The 22,214-nt window shown below is 38.0% G+C and overlaps 2 protein-coding genes across 6 annotated transcripts in view; one reads left to right on the top strand and one right to left on the bottom strand.

Annotated features, from left to right (window-relative positions):
* The window catches only part of LOC133094078 (ceruloplasmin), a 69,495-nt gene that overhangs the window by 40,377 nt on the left and 6,904 nt on the right, over window positions 1-22,214 (top strand). For 2 of the 4 annotated variants that reach the window (XM_061194580.1, XM_061194579.1), the window contains exons 11-18: window positions 1,376-1,588; window positions 2,415-2,622; window positions 4,219-4,358; window positions 5,454-5,582; window positions 8,566-8,672; window positions 10,140-10,356; window positions 10,781-10,920; window positions 12,249-12,411. In XM_061194580.1, the coding sequence (XP_061050563.1) occupies window positions 1,376-1,588; window positions 2,415-2,622; window positions 4,219-4,358; window positions 5,454-5,582; window positions 8,566-8,672; window positions 10,140-10,356; window positions 10,781-10,920; window positions 12,249-12,411 (1,317 nt within the window). Of the gene's footprint in view, window positions 1-1,375; window positions 1,589-2,414; window positions 2,623-4,218; window positions 4,359-5,453; window positions 5,583-8,565; window positions 8,673-10,139; window positions 10,357-10,780; window positions 10,921-12,248; window positions 12,412-16,779; window positions 17,174-22,214 lie in introns of those variants that run through there. The other 2 variants (XM_061194581.1, XM_061194582.1) reach the window with 2 other exon arrangements.
* HPS3 (HPS3 biogenesis of lysosomal organelles complex 2 subunit 1) overlaps window positions 18,434-22,214 on the bottom strand; it is a 43,905-nt gene continuing 40,124 nt past the window's right edge. The window contains exons 16-17 of one of the 2 annotated variants that reach the window (XM_061194583.1): window positions 21,891-21,981; window positions 18,434-18,655 (exon numbers count right to left, since the gene is read on the bottom strand). In XM_061194583.1, the coding sequence (XP_061050566.1) occupies window positions 18,528-18,655; window positions 21,891-21,981 (219 nt within the window). In that variant the 3' untranslated portion in view covers window positions 18,434-18,527. Of the gene's footprint in view, window positions 18,656-21,890; window positions 21,986-22,214 lie in introns of both variants that reach the window. The other variant, XR_009701359.1, reaches the window with a different exon arrangement.

Genomic DNA, 22,214 nt, shown 5'->3' on the forward strand with positions numbered 1-22,214 from the left:
AACTACTTTTTAAATCCTCAGGACAACCTCCATAGACTTTTATTTAATTGAAACAGCATCAGATTAACTACTAGTGTAATTCTAAAATACAGTTAGAGGGACTTCCCTGGCGGTCCAGTGGTTAAGACTCCATGCTTCCACTGCAGAGGGCACGGGTTCAATCCCTGGTATGGGAACTAAGATTTCGCATGCCGAGGGTGTTACCAAAAATAAATAAACAAATGGTTGACTTATATGGTATGTGAATTGTATTTCAGTAAAGCTGTTAAAAATAAAATTTTAAAAAAATAAATAAAATACAGTTAGAGTTTAGAGATAGCGAGCTGATCGATCATAATGTCCACGCCACTAATGGACAACATATGAAAATCACTGTAACTAGAAGGAAAAAACGTAAAGTTGTATTACAAACTGATGTTGTTTTTTAAATTGGATTATTAATAGTCACACCACCCACAATCTTTAAAATACTTCTTCTGATTTTGCATTTTTGCATTTTGGAGGAGTCAAGAATATTATCTATTAAAAATAGCAGTGAGGGACTTCCCTGGTGGCGCAGTGGTTAAGAATCCGACTGCCAACGCAGGGGACACGGGTTTGAGCCCTGGCCTGGGAAGATCCCACATGCTGCGGAGCAACTAAGCCCGTGAGCCACAACTACTGAGCCTGCACTCTAGAGCCCGTGAGCCACAACTACTGAGCCCGTGTGCCACAACTACTGAAGCCCACACGCCTACAGCTCATGCTCCACAACAAGAGAAGCCACTGCAATGAGAAGCCCGCGCACTGCAACAAAGAGTAGCCCCCACTCGCCACAACTAGAGAAAGCCCGTGCGCAGCAACGAAGACCCAGCGCAACCAAAAATTAATAAATAAATAAATAAAAGGATCTATCAAACTGGATGGTAAAGTGAAAGAGTTATAAAAAAAAATAGTGGTGAGAGGAAACTTCCTGCATATACTCTTCCCTGTTATCCAAGATGAATCAGAGAATTTTCCATCTCGAGCAATGAACACATTCCCAGCCTACAGTGCCCAGGAAGAGCTGTTATTAGGCACCCATTTTGGTGCTCACAGATATGGCCCTTGAGAGAACTGAGAAGTGACTCGCTGGGAAGAACAGTGAGATTCCCAGGGCCCAGAACTTCAGGAACCCTGCATTCAGCTCTACGCCTTTCAGCCAAGGCCTGCCTGGAAGTGCTGGGTACAGCAAGGAGTTGCAGAGACACTCCTGACACATAAAGGGGTGGGCAGGCCTGAATGGATCTTTTAAAAATTAAATAAACCTAGTTGGCTCTGGAAAGTCTGGGAGGTTGTCATGAAGTAGGACATAAGATTAAACCACTTTCAAAATATCATTTCCCAACCTTTACAGCCATGAATGGATTCATGTACGGGAATCAGCCTGGTCTCAATATGTGCCAAGGAGATTCGGTTGTGTGGTATTTATTCAGTGCTGGAAATGAGGTTGATGTACACGGGATATACTTTTCAGGAAACACTTATCTGTCAAGAGGAGAAAGGAGAGACACAGCAAACCTCTTCCCTCAAACAAGTCTGAGGCTCTTCATGCAGCCTGACACTGAAGGTATATTCCTTTAAAGTCAAGACAAGTTTCTGTTGGATCGATTTGTGTGGTTTCAGTTTAAAATTCTGTGTTGGATGATAAGCTCATCCCTTCCCCAAGCCTCCCAACTACTCTTCCTTCCCTTGGAAGATATGTCTGGGCTATTGTCAGCTAAGCATATGCCAGAGAGGTCCATTTCCTGGTTGTTGGGGGGAGGGAAGGGAGTGACAAAAGTGGACTGAGGTTTCTCCCATTTCCACCTAGTCAAATCCTCAAGATGGTCTCCTTTTCAATTATGGGCCTTTAAAGATAGCTGGCAAATCAGACTAGAAAGGGAATGACTCCCACAAAGGCTTTGCATCTAAACTTTTTGTCATGTCTCTGTACCCTAGATGTAGCGTTGGCTTATTAGTTGTCTACAATTGAATAGGCTATATTAGAACTCTAGCCGTGCAAATTCAGAGACACTGACAGAACTGTCTCTGAATGAGTAAAACAAACTAAAACAAAAAAGAATTTTAACCAAAACATGAAAATATGCTAACTTGCCTCAGGCTTTATTTGGTTCATTAGATGCCACTAAAACGCAGGACATGTTCAGTGTCACCTTTCCTTTATTAGGCAAATGTAAATACAACAGTGAGCAAAAGAGATAAAGTATCTGCTTTCATGGAGATGAAATTCTAATGCAGGGAGACAGACAACAAGCAAGTATATTAATACGTATATCAAGTGGTTATAAATACTATGAAGAAAAATAGGGCAGGGGAAGGGGCTGATGACTGATGGGGAAAGGTGGGTAAAAATACTCTGTGGAGGTGAACTGCCTTTTTATTTACCATTCCAGGGACTTTTGATGTTGAGTGCCTCACAACTGATCACTACACAGGTGGCATGAAACAAAAATACACTGTGAACCAGTGCAGTCGGCCATCTGAGAATTCATACCACTACCTGGGAGAAAGGACCTACTACATCGCAGCAGTGGAGGTGGAATGGGATTATTCCCCAAGTAGGAAATGGGAAAAGGAGCTGCATCATTTACAAGAACTAAAGTAATTCTCCAGATTCTGATTCCTAATTTTTTTTAGCTTTCTCTTTCAGAGAAGTAAGAAGAATTATGCTAAATTAAAAACCAACGAACAGTTGCATTAAACAATAACAACAAAAACAACAACAAAATGCTTCCTAGGGACCCTCCTCATTCATTTCTGCTTCTCTCAATTTTCTCACAGGAAAATTTTCATTGATCTCATTTGATTCTTTGCAGTTACTCATCTTACTTTCTTTTCTATTAGACTCTCTTCTCATACTCATGTGCCCTTGTCACTGATTTTCAAACTAAAACCAAAATTAATGCCTACATTCAGAGCTAAAATAATTTTCTTTACCAACTATTTGTTGCTTATCTTTCCTCCAAATATTTCATTATGAGTCTAGTAATCAGTTATTTCACATTCTTAAAACTATTTATTATATATGGAAGAATATTTTAAATTCTTGAGGGCACTAGAGCAGATATGGTCTCTGCTCTCTAAGAACTTACAGTATAATATGCTTCAAAAACCACCAATAACATGTATGCTGTGGAAATGTAAAAGTGAGGTCAGTGAACAAATGTAAGTAAAGGATGGTTATTGGAGCTTCAGAAACAATACATTTAGAGCAGCATCACCTGACACTTCCAGGTGTAGCTCTTTTATACTTTGCTAAGCACTCTCCCCTCTACCGTCTCCCATTATGCACTAACCCTTTGGGGATATGATTTGAGAGATCAGGGTGGGCTTGTGTTCAGATCTGGAGTGCACAACATGACTGGTAACCTACAGCAAGGCAGGTGGTTAGCTGGTCAGTTTGACGGCCATGGTGAGTGGGATTTGTGGTGTAAGGGAGTAAAAGTTTATTTCAATGATTGGGATAGAACTGTCAAAAGTATGCAGAGCTGTTAGGAGTCAATGAAAGCTTTAGATCAGGGAATGGCTGGATAAAGGGGCCATTTCTGTTCCTATAGACCAGAAATACTGCAGTAAGCAGAGAACACTTCATTGATGAAATCTGGACTCATAACATTTTAGAGCCATATAGAAAACTTAGAGACGACCTCATCGAATACCTCATTTTTTTTTTTTTTTTTTTTTTTTTTTGCCACGCTGCTTGGCTTGCATTCAGAGCTAAAATAATTTTCTTTACCAACTATTTGTTGCTTATCTTTCCTCCAAATATTTCATTGGCTTGCAGGATCTTAGTTCCCCGACCAGGGATTGAACCTGGGTCCTCACAGTGAAAGTGCAGAGTCCTAACCACTGGACTGCCAGGGAATCCCCTTGAATACCTCATTTTAGGGATGAAGAAACTAAGGCTCCGACAGGCAATGACTAGCTAGACATCATTTTAGCTAGTGACAGAGTCAGGGCCAGGACTCTGATGACTCCACTCCTAGCTAGGTACACTCTCTACCACACCTGTCTATTGTTAAAGTCTTATTCTTTCTTGCTCAAATGGGACAGTGATATTAAAAACTAGCATAATTAAATAAAAACTATATTTTTATTCAAAATTTAAAACTCAACTTCCACTTTCCTTAAGATAAATACTAACCTTAGTCGTGTGTGTGTGTGTGTGTGTGTGTGTGCGCGCGTGTGTGTTTTAAGTCTTTCAAATGCATTTTTAGATAAGGAAGAATTTTACATAGGCTCAAAGTACAAGAAAGTTGTGTATCGGCAATTCACTGACAGCACATTCCAAGTTCCTGGGGAGAGAAAACCTGAAGAAGAACACCTGGGAATTCTAGGTACTGCCCTAGCTCCAGTTCATCGGGTGTGGGTTGGTGATGTGGTAATCCACGCGGTGAGAGTCAGTCCATGTCTGTGGGCTTCATTTTCTTGGTTCATTTATTAACGTTATTCAAATAAAAATGAAAAACAAAATCTATTTAATAAAATGAGAAGCCTATATTTTCTAAAAATATGGCATAAGAAAATATTACTTATTTCTATCAGAAACAATGTATAATATCAATATCCCATGTACTAATGAAATTGTATATATTTGGTGTTTATCAAATTGATGCCTTTATTTTTGATGAAATTGCTAGAAATTACTTTCTACTGAAATTCTTAACCAAGTTCCCCCTGTTATTCTACTACTCCCCCCCCAAAAAATCATAGCTATTTACTTTTAAAATTAAGATGTAAATGATCAACTTTAAGAAGAAGTATACATATAAACAAGGAAATAAGGAAAAGGGAAAAGTGTTATGGTGTACAAGGCTGGGGAAAAGTTGACTTCAATTTTTCAGGAATCACTTTAAGACAGAATGTCTAAGAACTCCACCAACACTGGTCTTGGGAATTTTCTTTAAAATCATCAAGTGAAGGGGAAGCCACTCCCAAGCCCACTGTGTTCCTACACTAACAGAATTCCCTGGGGCTTTCTTATCCTCCGTCCCTGGAGTGAGTAAGACACCCAAGGGAGAGTGGCATTGTTTTCGGGTCACAGAAATTCTCTCAGGCAGGAGACAAGCTAAAATTGGCTAGAGGGTAGGAATGGGTGTGGTAGCCCCACCTATCCTTTCAAAGGCGGTACTGTCCTTAATTCACAGGAAGGTCTAGAACTTTCAGGCCAAAACCTCCCCTTGGACTCTTGATGAGAGATGCACCCATAGTCTCCATCTTTAGAGACAGCCATAACTAGTGTTTTTATCCTGAATCCTCTGGGACCGGGTATCAATCCAAGAGTACTACAGCATGAAGCGGGGTGGCAGGGGGGACACGACAAAGACAACATTCTTAACGATAAAAAAGTTACCTGATCTTGCTTTTATTACTGAGTTAGAGCTTCCAATCTGACAGGTATATAAGCCAGTCTTCCTTTTCACTCTTGCCAGGTCCACAACTTCATGCAGATGTTGGAGACAAAGTTAATATTATCTTTAAAAACATGGCCACAAGGTCCTACTCAATACACGCCCATGGGGTGAAAACGGAGAATTCTACAGTGACTCCAACCGCACCAGGTATTCACGGTGTGGGGAGGGGTACATTTTAATAGACGTTACAGCCTTTCCACAAACACCTGTTACCCACATGAGTGCGTCTTGAGAGAGTGAAGAAGCACGTGGTTAAGAGGGCACACACAGAGGTGTGGCTGTGTGATATATGCCTACATGCACATTCCAAAAAAAAAAAAAAAAAATCCACAGGACTGTAAAGAACAAAATCTGATGGTACTGAACACCTACACATACTCAAGGTTGAGTCAGCAGAGATGATCTACCCAGGCTCAGGTAGAACACATCCCAGACAGCATCTATCATGTGGCTGAAAGTTTCCATGCCTGTATCCAAAGACAGTGTCCTAAGGGCAGATGCTGCCACTTGGAATTTCAAATCCCTCGAATCTAGTCCAATATCTGGCATGGACTAGGAACTCAGTAAATGTCTCTTTAATTAATACAGAGTAAAAAGTGCAATAGATTAAATACATAAATGTGTATTTTCTTTAATAAAATCTATATTTTTCTTCTATTCGTTGGAAAGTTGGCTTCTAGGAAAGGACCATTTCTCAGTAATTTAGCAGTTTTCAAAATATATCAAGTGAGAAAAAATAAATTACTCTAGAGAGTTGGTCTTGTCAGTATAGAGGAATAGAAATAAAAGGCCCTGGCTTCATGACCCTCACATTCTTCCAAGGTAAACAGTAAATAAATATAGATATAATATCAAATTGTAGAAAGTACTATGAAAAAGATTAAGGCAGATGAGAGAAATTAAGTAAAAGGGTGTTATTTTAGGTAGGGGGTTGGTCAGGAGGGCTTCTTTGAGGAGGTGCCACTGGTGAAGACACCTAAATGATGAGAAGTAATGAGCCTCAGGGAGTTGTAGAGGGAGAGCATTCTAGGTCCTGAGATGGAAGTGGACTTGGTGTGTCTGAGGAATGGCCAAAGGCCAGAGCAGAGCAAACAGGGGCAGAATGTGAGGAGATGAGATCTAGGCAGGTCAGGGAGCCGGATGCAGTAGGAGGGAGGGGGACATCAGAGGCCATGGTTACGACCTTACATTTCATTCTGAAATCCCATGTGAGGGTTTGAGCTGGAGAGTGATGATCCGATGAACACTTTTTAAAGCGGCAGTCCCCAACCCTTTCGGCACCGGGGACCGGTTTCGTGGAAGACAATTTTTCCACGGACAGTGGGGCGGTGGAGGGGGACTGTTCAGGGGGTAATGTGAGCGGTGGGGAGCGATGGGGGGTGGCAGATGAAGCTTCACTTGCTTGCCCGCTGCTCACCTCCGGCTGTGCAGCCCAGTTCCAAACAGGCCACGGACAGGTACTGGCCCGCAGCCCGGGGGTTGGTGTGTGAAAAAGTGACTGTAGGGGACAAGGGCAGAAATCAAGGATCCGTTAGGGGACTATCGCAATAATCTGGGTAAAAAATTAGTAAGACTTGGACCAGGGTAGAAGCAGCTGAAGTGGTGAATTGTATTCTGGTTCCATTTTAAAGGTGGTGCTAAAAGGACCTGCTGAAAAGTTGGTTGTTAAGTAAGGAGGAGTCAAGGACAAGCCCAGGGCTTGGGCATCAAACACTGATGGCAGAGCAGGTTGGGGCGGGGAATGGAGAAGAGACAGTAGGAGTTTAGATGAAGAGACAAAATGTTCAGGTGATGAATCTACTCTTTAAATTTTCAGTGAAACATTCTGTTTACAAAAAGGGTGAGGACACAGGGGCAGGTAAGATGGAGGACTTGAGGAAAAAGGAAAAAGTCTACCATATCCCGAGACCATCCCTCAAGTCCTGCTTGATTCCCTCGTAAAGGTTTGTCAAATTCTAGCTAATTAAACTCTGACAGCAGGAATATATAATGGTGAGGTCTGCATAAATAGACAGTGAGTGGCCATGGCTGAAAGTCAAGGTCTTGTGAGTAGTTGTACAGGATGCCGTGAGGTGACTGGCCACAAAGATCAGGCTGGAGAGAAGCCCAGGGCAAATGGAAGAAGGTAAAGACCTTGGCAAGATAGGAGGGTGGAGCTACTTGAAAATGTAAAGGTCCAGGGTGTGGTCGTGTCCTGTATGTGACAGAACAGTGTATGGTATGACAGAATGGGGCGGACAAGAGAGGTCACTGACAGGTCAGTGACCCATGAGATCAAGCAGTCTAATGGTTCCTTGCCAGGAACTGTGAAATCACTGAGGATAATGGTGAAAAAGGAAAAAAGGCAGGGGGTGGTGAAGCTGTAGGAATTACACAGGATAGTCCAGATACACAGACACAAAGAAGACAGCGGGGAAGCAACTAGCACCGGGGGAAAATCGCTTGAGAGTTGAAAAGAAAAAAGTGTATTAGAGAAGCAGACTTCAAACTAAGGAAAGATCTATTGTGAAGTTTCTTCAAATTGTGATACTGAATTGCCACCTCCTGGCTTTGTAGTGTGGCCTGTGTTTCATGGCTAGTTAATTTATAACTGACAAAGAATATATAAAAGTGTGTCTTACAGTTGGTCTTAAAACTAAATTCTTTTTTTTTTCCAAATTCAGACAAAATTTACTTAGAGAAAATTATTTTTTAATTGTTGGCTTCATTATCGTTTAGGTCAGAGGTGTAACAGTTTTCCTTTTTAATATTCCTTTCATCATTGAAGACAATGAAACTTCTGCCTGTTTTCTGAGAAGCAACAAATAGTAATGGATGGTCACAGGTCTGAGCACTGGCATGCCTGTGATCTAAGTTGTACTTTTGCTATTTATTAGCTTTATAACTTAGAGCAAATATCTTGTGTGCTCCTGACTTTCATCATCTCTGAAATAATGGAGGTTATTATGTTTCCTTCTAGTAAAACTAAATTCTTGAAAACAACTTTGAGTACTGCTGCTTTTCAACACTAATTACTTTGACATTTCCAGTTTCTGGGTCATTGGTTATCAAGGCTTTGATAACAATTTGACATACATATATCAAATACATACCAAATATAACCAGATACATTAACACTTGATTAATTTAGGTGAAACTCGCACTTACATATGGAAAATCCCAGAAAGATCTGGAGCTGGAATAGATGATTCTCCTTGTATTCCATGGGCTTACTATTCAACTGTGGATCGGGTTAAGGTAAACTTTAAATCATTTGTGTTTTGTGCAGATTCCCCAAATAGACACACAGTTGAAGGAAGATGAGGTTAGAGTTTTCCTGTGGTCCAATTCTGTTAAAATTATAGGAAAGTAAGCTGCTCTGAAATTCACTTTGGGTTTTTTGTTTTTTGGTTTTTTTTTGGTTTGTTTAAGGATACAGTTATAAATGTATCAACTCTGTAACTGCTGATTATGGGTACCACAGGATTAAATATTAATATGGTATTCTATTTCCCTTTTGATATGAAAATACATACTAAAGAACTGAGGTACATGATTTCAGAGCTCCATTATTACATAATAAAAATGCTGATCTCAGCAGTAAGTCACAGCACAGCTACAGCTGCTGTTTGATTAAATATTTCAAAGCCAAAAAAGCACTCAACAACTATAAATCAGAACATGTACCAAGACTCTTTTGTAGAATTAAACCTCTAGTCCAAATCTCTCTCCTGAGTTCCAGACCTGTCTATATACCTGCCGATTGAACACCTCTACCAGCATGTCCCACAGGCACAGAAACTCAGCAAGTCTACAGTGGAAACTGAGATCTCCCTCCACCTCCTCCTATATTCCCAGTTGTGATAAATAGCACAAGTACCAAACCTAGTCATTTGTTCAAACTAGTACCCTGGATATAGAGTATCTAATTCTTAACCCTGGCTCACCCAGGCAATTCACCCACCTATACAGAGCTCAGTCCATTCCTTCTATCTCCACAGATCAGGTGCTAGTAATTTGCCTCAACTACTGCAGTGGCCTCCTAGTCTCCAGTCTCTTCCCCATACAAACCTTCCTTCACTCTACCACCAGGATCACTGGTCTAAAATGCAAATATACTGCCATTCCATGTTCAATTTTTCAGTGACTACTTATGACCTACAAGACAAAATCTAAAATTCCAGAACATAATACAGCTCAAAGGCCATTCAAGATCTAATCTGCCATTACTGATGCCCAGCCAAACCAAAGTTCTTGTAGATTTAAGTCCATTGTGGTGTTCCCTGTGTTCACTGGCACTTTTTGTACCTCCATCGCAGCAAGTGGTTCATTTCTTCTATTCATCTATTTTCCCTAGTAGGAGGCAGGGTCTTTGTTTGATTCATCTCTGGATTTTTAGTGACTGGCATAGTGCCTGGCTTATGATTCCATAAGCAAACCAGCACTGTTCACTTGGGGTTCTTTTCAACTGCTGCTCATTAGCTGAGCCAATATTTGGCCTCTGCAACACATTTCTGTTACTTGAGCATCACCCACACAAATTCGACATTGTTCCAATTTAACTACTCCAAGTGGAAAGTTACTGAATTGACAGAACCACATTGGGCAAAGTCTACTACCTAAATCAGTCCCTCCAAAATTCCTGAGGTCATGGGGGATAAGGTCCCAGTTCTCTGAAATCCCGACCTATATCAAAAGGATGACTAAGTTTTTGCTTGTTTTCAGGATCTCTATAGTGGATTAATTGGCCCACTGATTGTTTGTCGGAAACATTACTTGCAAGTATTCAATCCCATAAAGAAACTGGAATTTTCCCTTCTGTTTCTTGTTTTTGATGAGAATGAATCTTGGTACTTAGATGACAACATCAAAACATACTCTGATCACCCTGAGAAAGTAGACAAAGCCAATGATGAATTCATAGAAAGCAATAAAATGCATGGTATGATACATTATTCTAAAACCTATTTTTTCCCTTTTCTTCTTTCAAATAAAATTACTTTGGAAACTATTCATTTGTTTTATTTTATAATAAACCACTTCTGCCACACTTCGCATGTGAGGTAGAATTCTGTTCAAAGCAAAAACGGGACTATATTTGAAATCATCCATTAACTTCTCTCCCAGTTCCAAAGTCTCATTCCCTTTTAAATGCAAAATTAGGAATAAGGCTTTTGGTGCTAAGTGACTATAAAAGCAGTGTGATATTATTGACCTTAAAGTACCCATTTCCCCTATCTGTAGTGAAATAAGTTCTATTACCTCAAAAAGATCCCATATATTAACCTAATAAACCTATTTTCTGTGTAATAGCTGTTGGTTTAAAATATCCTGGAAGGTAATAAAAACTCATGTGTCTTCCCCAGCTATTAATGGAAGAATGTTTGGGAACTTACAAGGCCTCACAATGCATGTGGGAGATGAAGTCAACTGGTATCTGATGGGAATGGGCAATGAAATAGACTTGCACTCGGTACATTTCCATGGCCACAGCTTCCAATACCAGGTAAGGGCCAACCATGGTCATTATTCCTGCTCTATTTGAAAATGTTTTAATGCAAATGAAGAAAAAATTTCCTCAGAAAGACTTATGAAAAGTTTAAGGTTTCAAGAGACAACTAAATTCCCACTAGCTATCTATTTTACACATGGTATTGCATTTATGTCAAATATATATAGCACAGGGAGCTCAGCTCGGTGCTCTGTGATGACCTAGATGGGTGGGATGGGGGTGGGGGATGGGAGGGAGGTCCAAGAGGGAGGGGATACAGGTATACATATAGCTGATTCACTTCGTTGTACAGCAGAAACTAACACAGCATTGTAAAGCAATTATACTCCAATTAAAAAAAAAGAGAGACAACTAAATTATTTCCAGAGTGCGGCACACAGCAACTTCAATCGTCATTACGAACCTTTTTACACCTTGGGCTCTCCCTTAGATTTCGTTTTTACTGGATTTTCTTGGAGTTCTGCTCACATTTTCCTGGGCAAGGCCTTTGAATAGAATTGTCAGCAGAGAGGGTAGGCATGTTCATGTAATGATGGATTAGAGAGTAGAGACAAGACTTTATTTTAAACTTTGCCTCTTCTAAGTTCTGGATCTTAAATGGCCTGAAGTAAACAAGATCGGCAGTTTGGTGTCAAGCAACTGATTGGTCCCTAGATCTCAATCCTACTTTGACTTCTCACCCAGTGCTGATTTCAGCAGGAATCAATAACCCTTTTGGAAATGCTTCTGTTTTACCTTCACGTTAACATAGAAAATTCAGAAGCTACCACAAAGCACACTGCAGAACCATTTTATTATCGCTTTTTGGTTGACTTATTAGCAGACTTTCAATTCCATCCCTGCCGAAATACCGCCCGAATACTCTGTCTAGTCAAGACTCTACCTGAACTGCCCCTGGTTTTGGCTTCTCCATTGGCCTCCTTTCCTGCTCCCTTCATTACCTACCAGCCTTCAAGTTTCACAGACAAGCTCATCTAGGATAGGTTCGGCAAGAGTGAGATTAAGACTGAAATGAGGCCACAGCTAAATTCCTTTGTGTAACTCAAGTGCTCTGATAAAAAGGCAAACCAGAGTCAGATGTTCCTGACTGATGAATTCACTTTCATCACATCTTTCATTCACACCCACTTAATAGCCCGCAGTGCAAAGGGTTTAGCAAAGACCACTACCTCATTGTTTGTATTAGACATAGCAATGTGCAGGGTCTCTCTCTTTCTTTTTTTTAACGGATTTATCCATTTTCTAATATCCCTGAGCTGGCCAATGAAAGATTATTTGAATGAACTCTCACATATAATAAACATTATTTTTTTCTAATTAAGCACAGGGGCATTTATAGTTCTGATGTCTTTGACATTTTCCCTGGGACATACCAAACTTTAGAAATGTCTCCAAAAACACCTGGAATCTGGTTACTCCACTGCCATGTGACTGACCACATTCATGCTGGAATGGAAACTACTTACACCGTTCTACCAAATGAAGGTGAATATCCACTTAGTAATTCTAGAAGGTATATATCACAAATATAATTAAGATGTACTACTTTGCCTATATATCAATACTTCCCCCCAACTGAAGCTTTTTTGAATTTGCTGCCCTGATTTCTTCCTTCTCTACTTCCAAATAGGAATTATTTTACTGCTAAGTGGTGTGGGATACTGCTTATCTTCTGATAGCTGGTACTGATAACAGCACCAATAGTCTCTAAACTAATACAAATTGACACCAATTTGATGCAGTGTAATTAATATTCCTAAAACTGACATGTGTAAGAGAGTAGTTGTGACTTAACAAAAGACATTTAAAATTTAATTTCTTTCTTAATAGAAAACATTAACTTTTTTTCTAGGAAGTACCTGGTACAGGAAAAAGCATCCCCCCCCCAAAAAAAACCCATATAACTAATATAATTTCAAATAGTCAATCAGGCAGAACAGTGTCTTTCTGTGCTTCTGGGGGAGGGGAGGAATTACTGATTATTGTTTTGTCAGTGATTGTCTTAGGCCATTCGGGCTGCTGTAACAAAATACCATACTGGGTAGCTTATAAGTAACAGAAATTTATTTTCCTAGTTCTGGAGGCTGTTAACCTGAGGTCAGGGTGCCAACATGGTTGGGTTAGGGTCCTTTTCCAGGTTGCAGACTTATTATACCTTCACATGGCAGAAGGGACAAACTAGTTCTCCAGGGGCCTCTTTTATAAGGGCACTAATCCCATTCACCAGGGCTCCACCCTCATGACCCAATCACTTCCCAAAGGCCCCACCACCTAACACTATCACCTTGGGCATTAGGCTTTCAACATATGAATTTTGGGGGCACACAAACATTTAGACCATAGCAAAGATCCAGGAAAAAAAAAAACAATCTATTTTTAGATTCTAAAATCTTGCTGCTCCGCCCACCCCAGCAAGAACACTCCCTCCTATGCAGGCATATGCATATACACACACACAATAAAAACACAGGAAAACAAGCAGTCCTTTTATGGATAAAAACTAAAGAAATGCGTTATATAAAGAGTAAAATTCCTGCTACCAACAAGGGATTAATTTCCAAAATATACGAACAGCTCATACAGCTTAATATCAAAAAAAAAAAACCCAATCAAAAAATGGGCAAAAGACCTAAATAGACATTTCTCCAAAGACATATGGATGGCCAATGGACACATGAAAAGATGCTCAGTATCACTAATAATTAGTCATGCAAATCAAAACTATAATGAGGTATCTCCTCACACCAGTCAGAATGGCCATCGTTAAAAAGTCTACAAATAAAAAATGCTGGAGATGGTGTGGATAAAAAGGAACCGTCCTACATTGTTGACGGGAATGTAAATTGGTGCAGTACAGAGGTTCCTTAAAAAACTAAAAATACAGTTACCATATAATCCTACAATCCCACCCCTGGGTATATATCCGGAGAAAACTCTAACTTGAAAAGATACATGCACCCCAACGTTCAAAGTAGCACTATTTATCAATACAATAGCCAAGACACAGAAGCAACCTAAATGTCCATCGACAAACGAATGGATAAAGAAGATATGGTGTGTGTGTGTATATATATATACACATACACACACACACACATACATATACACAATGGAATATTACTCAGCCATAAAAAAACCCCAAAATAATGCCATTTGCAGCAAAATGGATGGACCTACAGATTACCACATTAAGTGAAGTAAGTCAGACAGAGAAAGACAAATATCGTATGATATCACTTATATGTGGAATATAAAAAAATGATACAAATGAACTTACTTACAAAACAGAAATAGACTCACAGACATAGAAAACAAACTTATGGTTACCAAAGGAAATACTGTGGGGCGGGGAGACAGGGGCAGGAGATAAATTAGTAGTTTGGGATTAACATATACACACTACTATATATAAAATATGTAAACAACAAGGACCTACTGTATAGCAGAGGGCACTGTACTCAGTATCCTGTAATAACCTATAATGGAAAAGAATCTGAAAAAGAATATATATATTTTTGAACCACTTTGCTGTACACCTGAAACTAACACAACATTGTAAATTAACTATACTTCAATTTTAAAAATTGAGGTTAAAAAAAAAAGTAAAATTCCTGCTTTTTGGTCACAGGCTTTGGTGTTTCCTGAGTCTTCTGGGTTCAGAATTGTTGGAATTGGCAATAGCAAATCCAATGAGGGGAAATGATGTAGAGAAAACAACTCGGGTTTCCTCCTCACACTGGCATAAAAGGGAACACATAAATGGAAGAAAATACAGAAGTAAATATATTTCAAAACCTAAAAATCACTGAAAGATTACTTGTCAGTGCAAATGAAAAGTTTTAATTTCTGTTCCTGGGTCTTACACAAAGACCTCATAACATGAAAAATTTCCACTAAAACTCTTTATTACAAAGTGTGGTACTGAGAGCACCAGAACACCAAAGACTCAGACAAACATATAAACCACCGGGTCTAATGCCAGTAACTGCTGAACAAGGTGAAGAGTCAAACATGAGAAAGAAAACCTTAAGTAGAGCTTAAAGAACATTAGCACACATGTAAACCACACAAAAGGATGGTCCTGCTCAGATTGATAATCAAAAGTGAAGGAATACCAAGGCAGGCATTCTGGAAATTCATGTGTGCAAATGCCTGACATGTAGAGGATGCTGCTACAGGCTAAGCCTACACACAAAGACCATGAAAAAATTCCTCCTGTAGGATAAGCCTGGGAGGAGATAAGGGAAATGACTGTTTCCTTGGTTAAGAAAGGGGATACTTGTTTTAAAAGCCCTACTAAAAACTGTAGAACAAATAGCAATGCGAGGCAAAACACATGTTGGAAAAAAAGATTAAAGAGAAATTTGACTTTTACAAAGAGACAAGGTATTGCATGGAACTGAAAGAAGCAGTAATGAACAAAAAAGATAGCTTGAACTATTCACAGAAAAATGGGGAGCCACATTTATCAGTCTCAATTATCTTTAAATGAAAGTTTGATAAAGCTTTGGCCAAGTTAACCTTAATTCTAAATCTTAGAAGAATTTCAGCCTACCATGACAGAGACAAGGGAGAAATCAAGTTATAGTGAAATCTTTCAATATTTCGCACAGGGAGACAATTTTCTCCACAAAGAAAAAAGATCACTAGAAAAGAATTGTGGATATCCTGTCATGCTTAATGTAATGCCTTATTTCTACCAGAGGAAGCATAATAAAGACCTCCTCTGACAAATATAAAAGGTACTTTTTTTAGACTGACACTTCCATGACAGTCAGACAACCTCTTGGAGCTGTCTGAGGGGAAAAGCTTACTCAGCTTTAAGTTCCTTATAGGCAGGGAGTGTATATTCTGTACTTCTAGTAGGTGCACAAATCCAATCCAATACACTGCTTGGTAAATATCTAACCACATATTAACTCAATAAAAAGGAATTTTAAAAACTTTTTTGGACACAACGTCAGACTTATAGAAAAGTTGCTAGAGCAGTACCAAAAAAATTCCTGTATACCCTTTACCCAGATTCCCCAAATCTTAACATTTTGCACAGCATCATGTACTTTCTCGTCCTTTCTCCTATCTCTGTATCTCTTTATACACACACAGACTACAGATATTGTAAATACATATACTATTTCCTAAAAACAAGAATATTCTTATACATAAATAAAGTACACCTATCAAAACCAGGAAATTAAAAACAATTCAATACTACAGACCCCTTTCATATTTCACCAATTATTCTAATCATGTTCTTCAGAGAAAAAGAAAATCCAACTCATGCACTGAGTTCAGCTGACATGTCTTCTTGTCTCCTTAGTCTGGAGCAGTTCCTTGGTCTTTGTCTTTCCCAACTTTGACATTTTTAAAGAATACAGGGCAGTCACTTTGTAGAATGTGACTTCAATTTGGGTTTGTCTAATGTTTCCTTATGATCAGATTCGGATTATGCATTTTTTGGCAAGATTCTCACAGAAGGGATATTGTGTTTTTCTCAGCATACATGTCAAGAGACACAAGATGCTGATTTGTTCCCTTACCGGTTGTGTTCATTTTGAGCATTTGGGCTTATGGTGGTATCTGCCAGGTTTCTCCACTATAAAATGACTAATTTTCCCTTGATAATAAATAAAGATCTTGCAGGGAGGAAAGTTAATTTGTCTTTAAATAAAGCAGTACTAGAGTGAGAGATGTGTTTTAAATATATAAAGAGCAGAAAAATATAAATGAATCAAGAATAAAGAAAATAACTTTTAAAAAACTATAATACATTTAAAGCACCATGTGCCAATTTTTTTAACCATATGATATATACTATATTTAATAATGGTCTTAAAATTTCTTTTTCTATAGAGACCCAGTCTGGATGAAAGAAATAAATTGGTGATAAGTGAAAAAAAAAAAAAAAAAGAAAAAAGAAAAAACAATGATTCATAACAATGTATGTGAAAGTGTTGAATAGAAGGCTTACTTGGAATGGCTATAAGCATTAAAAAAAAAAGACTGAAAACATATACTTTTGTGCATTTATGGGGAAAACTGTGTTACACTGTTTCATATGAAAAGATCAATAGACTGTATTACGACACATGACTGACTCTAATACACATATCACCACCATTAGGGCTTTACAAAACTGTATTAAAAAAAAAATCTATGAGCAGATGTTGTCCTGGACAGTCCTCAAAGGATCACTATTAAGATTCAATGATTTCAATAATAAATAAAAAAATAAACAAACAAATAAGATTCAATGAAATGTTTCCAAACTTTGGCTTCCCATCAATCCCTCTAACACACTGCTGACGTCAGTCCTAATGGACCAGTGGGATAAGGGCACAGGTGTAGAGGAAGTAAAATAAAAAATTAAACACGATAAAATAAAATATTAATAATAAAATTTCAAAACGGTGAGGGCAATATTGAACTTCTAATCTACAGAACTGTAAGATAATTAATTTTGTGTTGTTTTAAGCCACTAAGCCTGTGATAATTTGTTACAGCAGCAATAGAAAATCAATAGGGTACCCTTTGAAGATGTCAATTATACCTAAATAAAGCTGGTAAAATTTTTTGTTAATTTTAAATTTAAAAATGTTTAAATAAAATAAAACAAATTTTTAAAATAAAATAAAATGTTGCCAATCTGAGTTTTGTGAACCCTCGAAGAGATGATCAAAAGGAAGTTAATATGGAACTGGAGAAAGGCAGAATTGAGAAACAATCTATAAATGAAATCCTGGTAAAGATGAATGTTGCCATCAGGAGAAAAGTTTTCAAAATATCATTGTGGAAACATCAGGTGAGTAACATTTTTGCCCAGCCTTAACTAAAGTCAAAGCACACTGTCAATGAACTGAACTGGGACTCAAAATTATTTAATAAGAGGCTAAAAAAAAGACACAGTTCTTTATATTTCTTTATTTTCACATACACTCTGGCTAAAAGAGCAAGAGTACACATCAACAAAAAATGGAAACAAGGCTTTGGCTGAAAAACATGCACTCAACAAATCATGTTAATAGCCAGACAAGAAGAAAGTCAGCTTTGTAAACTTCTATTTCATTTGATTCAGAAAGAAACTTAGCATGAATTTTAAAAGTAACAAGAAAATAAAGTTTGAAATCTTTTACTGTGGGAAAACATTAACATCTTTCTCAAAGAAAATAACTATTTTTAAAAGTGACCCAGTAGAAAAATCTGGAAAAATCAAGAAGGTTAAATTGTGGACCACTTGGAATGACATTCCTTCGAGCATACTTAAAAATTGTTTGTGTTCCCGTGATGAAAAAGATTGTCATGTCCCCAACAACAGTAAATTGATGTTCCTTGGAATAGAAGTCAGTCTCTACCTTTAAAAATATATGCCTTCTTTGAGGAAACTCCTATATCTTGTAGCTTTTTTACATTCTGGACAATTAAATGGACTCAGGTCATAAATTATGAAACTAATAATACCACTGAGGTAAGCAGCCTGAAAGCATTTGCAATATATGTACATATTCAATATAAAAATCCTTTATATATATATTTTTTATCTGGCATTCAGTTTTGAAAAATTCAGTCTCATATGCCATTGTGGTATATTTCAAATGATACCTTCAAGTCAATGATTTCTTTCGACTGCAGTAAAGAAGATATGGCAAGAAAAATGCTGCAGTGCCATCTTCTGGGAGGACATTTAAGAAATCCCTTAGTTGTAGTTCCACAGCAACAATTGACAGTGTTTCTGTTTGTAGGAAAGAATATCTGAGTTAGAACTGAAATTCTGTCTTTCATCCTATTCTCTTATCACTCAACCAATTAGAAGCTAATTCAGGTGACAAAATGTTATAACTACGAGAGAGAGAGGAAAAAAACCCCAAAAAACCAGTCTTTTAAATCCACAGACTGCTTTATGGTTCTAACAACTTCTTATTTATTCTTTCTAGAATCATTTGTAGGAAAATACAATCAATTGAATACTGTTTTTAATGTTAGGACTATATTGCAGCTGATTTATAAAGACTGTTTGGCAGGACAGGAAATACTATTAATTGTTGGATGACATTTTCCTAAATCAGTTCCTCTCTATTATAAGATTTTTATGTTATTAATAAGCACAAATCTGTTTTCAAGACCATTTACTTTTTTTCTCAAACTGCAAACTAATGTGTTCTAATGACTATTTTAAATATTAAGGAATTTAGTAAACATTTTTGTAAAGGTAACTATGTAATTTTATGATTCTGTTGTTTCTCGATGCATGCATGCTGCCCTCTGCTGGGAAGAGAAGGGGGTGACATTTAAGAACAATGTTCCCAAACCTTCTTCAGTCCATTCCGTGTGTGATTCGTGCATGCCCACCACTTATTCTATTTGCAGAGTAACCGAAATATAAAATCTCCGGCTCAGGTGTGTGTGCATCCGTCCAAAGTCATCTGTCCAATATCCAGCAACCTAAACCATCCCTTACACAAAGGAATGACATGCTCTTGTTGCTAAAAAGTTAATGAATAGTGTGACGTATGAGAAAGCTCCCTAGCTCTGGAATCGTACAGACTCGGGCAGGGATCACACTCTTCTACTTATGCTCTGGGTGACTTTAAGAAAGTCAACCTCCTCGGTCTTGGTTTCCTCATTTATAATGTAGTGGTACCATCTGCTAGCTTCCAGAGTCCTTTGTGAATTAATTTAAAATACAATGATGCACATCTGACACAAAATAGAACTTTAATAAACAATAACTGCTAACTAATTTGTAAAACTCATGAATTACCAATGTTTTCCTATCAAACTAGTTTATTTTGCCTAAATGTGGAACCTGTAAGTAGTATCCTAGATACAAAAAACTGAGGTGGGGGCCAGTGTAAAGTAGGTATAGAGCCAACAAAAATCTTGCCACTGCTCTATTCTCCTCTTCCTCCAACTAGTGAAAGGCTAATACAGGTTACAACTCCAAGAACAAGGTCAATATCTTAAATCCATAGAGTACTTTAAATCCTCCAGTGTGTCTAGAAAATACGTGTCAAATGTTGAAAATAGTTATTTCTGGCTGGTGAAGTTTAAAATGACTTTTTAAACTTTGTAATTTACTATAGTACTAGAATTTTTATTAATAAACACAGCTCACTGTCACAAAAACAGTCATAAGTACTGCCTTGAAACAAAGAAGTCAACCACTAACCCCAGTTTCAATGGCTCTGCATTAGTGCAACAGTTCTCAACTAGTACAGTTTTGTCCCCCAGGGGACATTTGGTGATGGCTGGAGACATTTCTGTTTTAACTGGGCAAGTGCTAATGGTATTTAGTGTATTTAGTGAGTAGAGGCCAGGGATGCTGGTAACATCCTAAAATGCACAAGGGACACCTACACACAAATTATCTGGTCCAAGATGTCAGCAGTGACAAGGCTGAGGAACGCTGCATTAGAGAGTAAGAAAGCCAAGCTCCTAAGCATATTATGTAAGTCCCTGATCTCCATCTCCAACCTCACCATCTTGCAATTTTTGCCTAACATTTTACTCTAGAGTCAGTCCTGAACCTCCCATTAGTCCCAGGCAGTTAAAAAATTGTCTTGCTTCAGGATACTCAGTAAGTAGCAGACTTGGAACTCAGTTCCAGTTCTCCTAATTCCAATCCTGGTCCCTTCTTGGTATACCACAGCTGCCAACAGAGAGACTCCCCATGAAAACGGACCTGAGGTTATTCAGGTGTCTTCCCTTCAAATCAATAAATAGTTATAGAATACGCCGTATGGAGAAGCACATTGCTGGCAAGGAAAGTGCAACATGAAAAATGAATAAAACACTATACCAGCTCTGGAGGTATTACAATAAAGGTAAATCACACACAACATTTAGTCCCATAAGCCACACACATACATACATGCACATGTGTGTGAATACATATTAAAGACACAGAAAAATGGAACATTTGAAGGAAAGATTATGGGGTAGTTATGAGTTTGTGGGTGTGGATCAGAAAAGGATGAAGAAAGAGTCGTTTGACTAAGATAATGATGTTACCGGGGTGTGAAGATGTGGGCTATCTGCACCAGAAAGTGATTGACCAACAAGAATAATCAGTTCAAATTTATGTGATAAATTTGATGCAGATGGGGCTGGGCAATCAAACACCTGACACTTCTACCTTCTGACAACCAAAAAATCACGCAGAGAGATGGGTAGGACAAATAGTATAAAGGCCCCTCCTTGTCTTCCCAATCACAAACATACAACTTTACTTAATGAGGATTTCCAGAAAAACACCATCCAATGGCCACTTGGCTTTGCCTAACACTTTGAAAGTCAATTCCCTCAGCTGGAAAATACAATTCCAACACTGTCAACTTCTAATATTTTATGCACACTGGTATTAACATAACCATACCTTTGTCATCAGGCCAACCATTAACTGGTGCTATTAACACACAAGAGTAGCGAAACTGATAACCACATAGCTATCAAGATTTATAAATGACTATGAATTATAAAAATTCAAACAATAACTACCTACGCTGTAAAAAACTGCGTAATTTAGACACACTACACTTCTAAATCTTTGAGAAATTTATCATTCCTCAGTACTTGCTTACAATTATGATTAATAATGATAATAATTTTAATTTCCTACATGAAGTAAATTAAGCACCCAGACCATTAATATAAAATGGACTTTAATGGCTATTCCAATTTTTAAAATACTGAGGCTGTGAGTTTCTCTGACTGTGATAATTTGTTAAGTGTTTGGAAAGATTAACTTAAAAGCATCAGCTCTAGAGCTAAAAGAGATAAATGAATATCAAATGTGGTGGCGGGAGCACACATGAATGTTAAAAATAAGCTCTCCAGTTGATTCTGCGATGACCCTCTTCCCCACACTTGAGAATCACATGAAAAACGAGAGACAGCAAGGCTTCAGCCAGTTATGGAAATGAGTACCCTCAATTCAATTTATAATCAAGAAAAAAAGATTATTTTACCTTTTAGTGATGATAAATAGAGTTGATATTTCTCTCCACCACATTTTATTCTCTGACAAAGTTCAGGCAGCAGTTTTTTCCACCACAAAGTCTATCTTAGGGAAAAATGAATACTTTTTAAGTTTGATGCATTTTACATTCAGATTTCCAACAAGAAGAAAAAGATTGTGCAGGGAAGCCCAGGGCAAAAATACATCATCTTGGTTAAGGAACAGACTTTGTTAGAACAGTCTTCTGCTTAAGCTAGAACATAAAAGTCAGATCTGTAACTTGAAAATCTAATAATATATACACTGTACATATGTACACCGCTATTTTCAGGAA

Source organism: Eubalaena glacialis, chromosome 6 (assembly GCF_028564815.1).
Source record: "Eubalaena glacialis isolate mEubGla1 chromosome 6, mEubGla1.1.hap2.+ XY, whole genome shotgun sequence".
NCBI lineage: Eukaryota > Metazoa > Chordata > Mammalia > Artiodactyla > Balaenidae > Eubalaena > Eubalaena glacialis.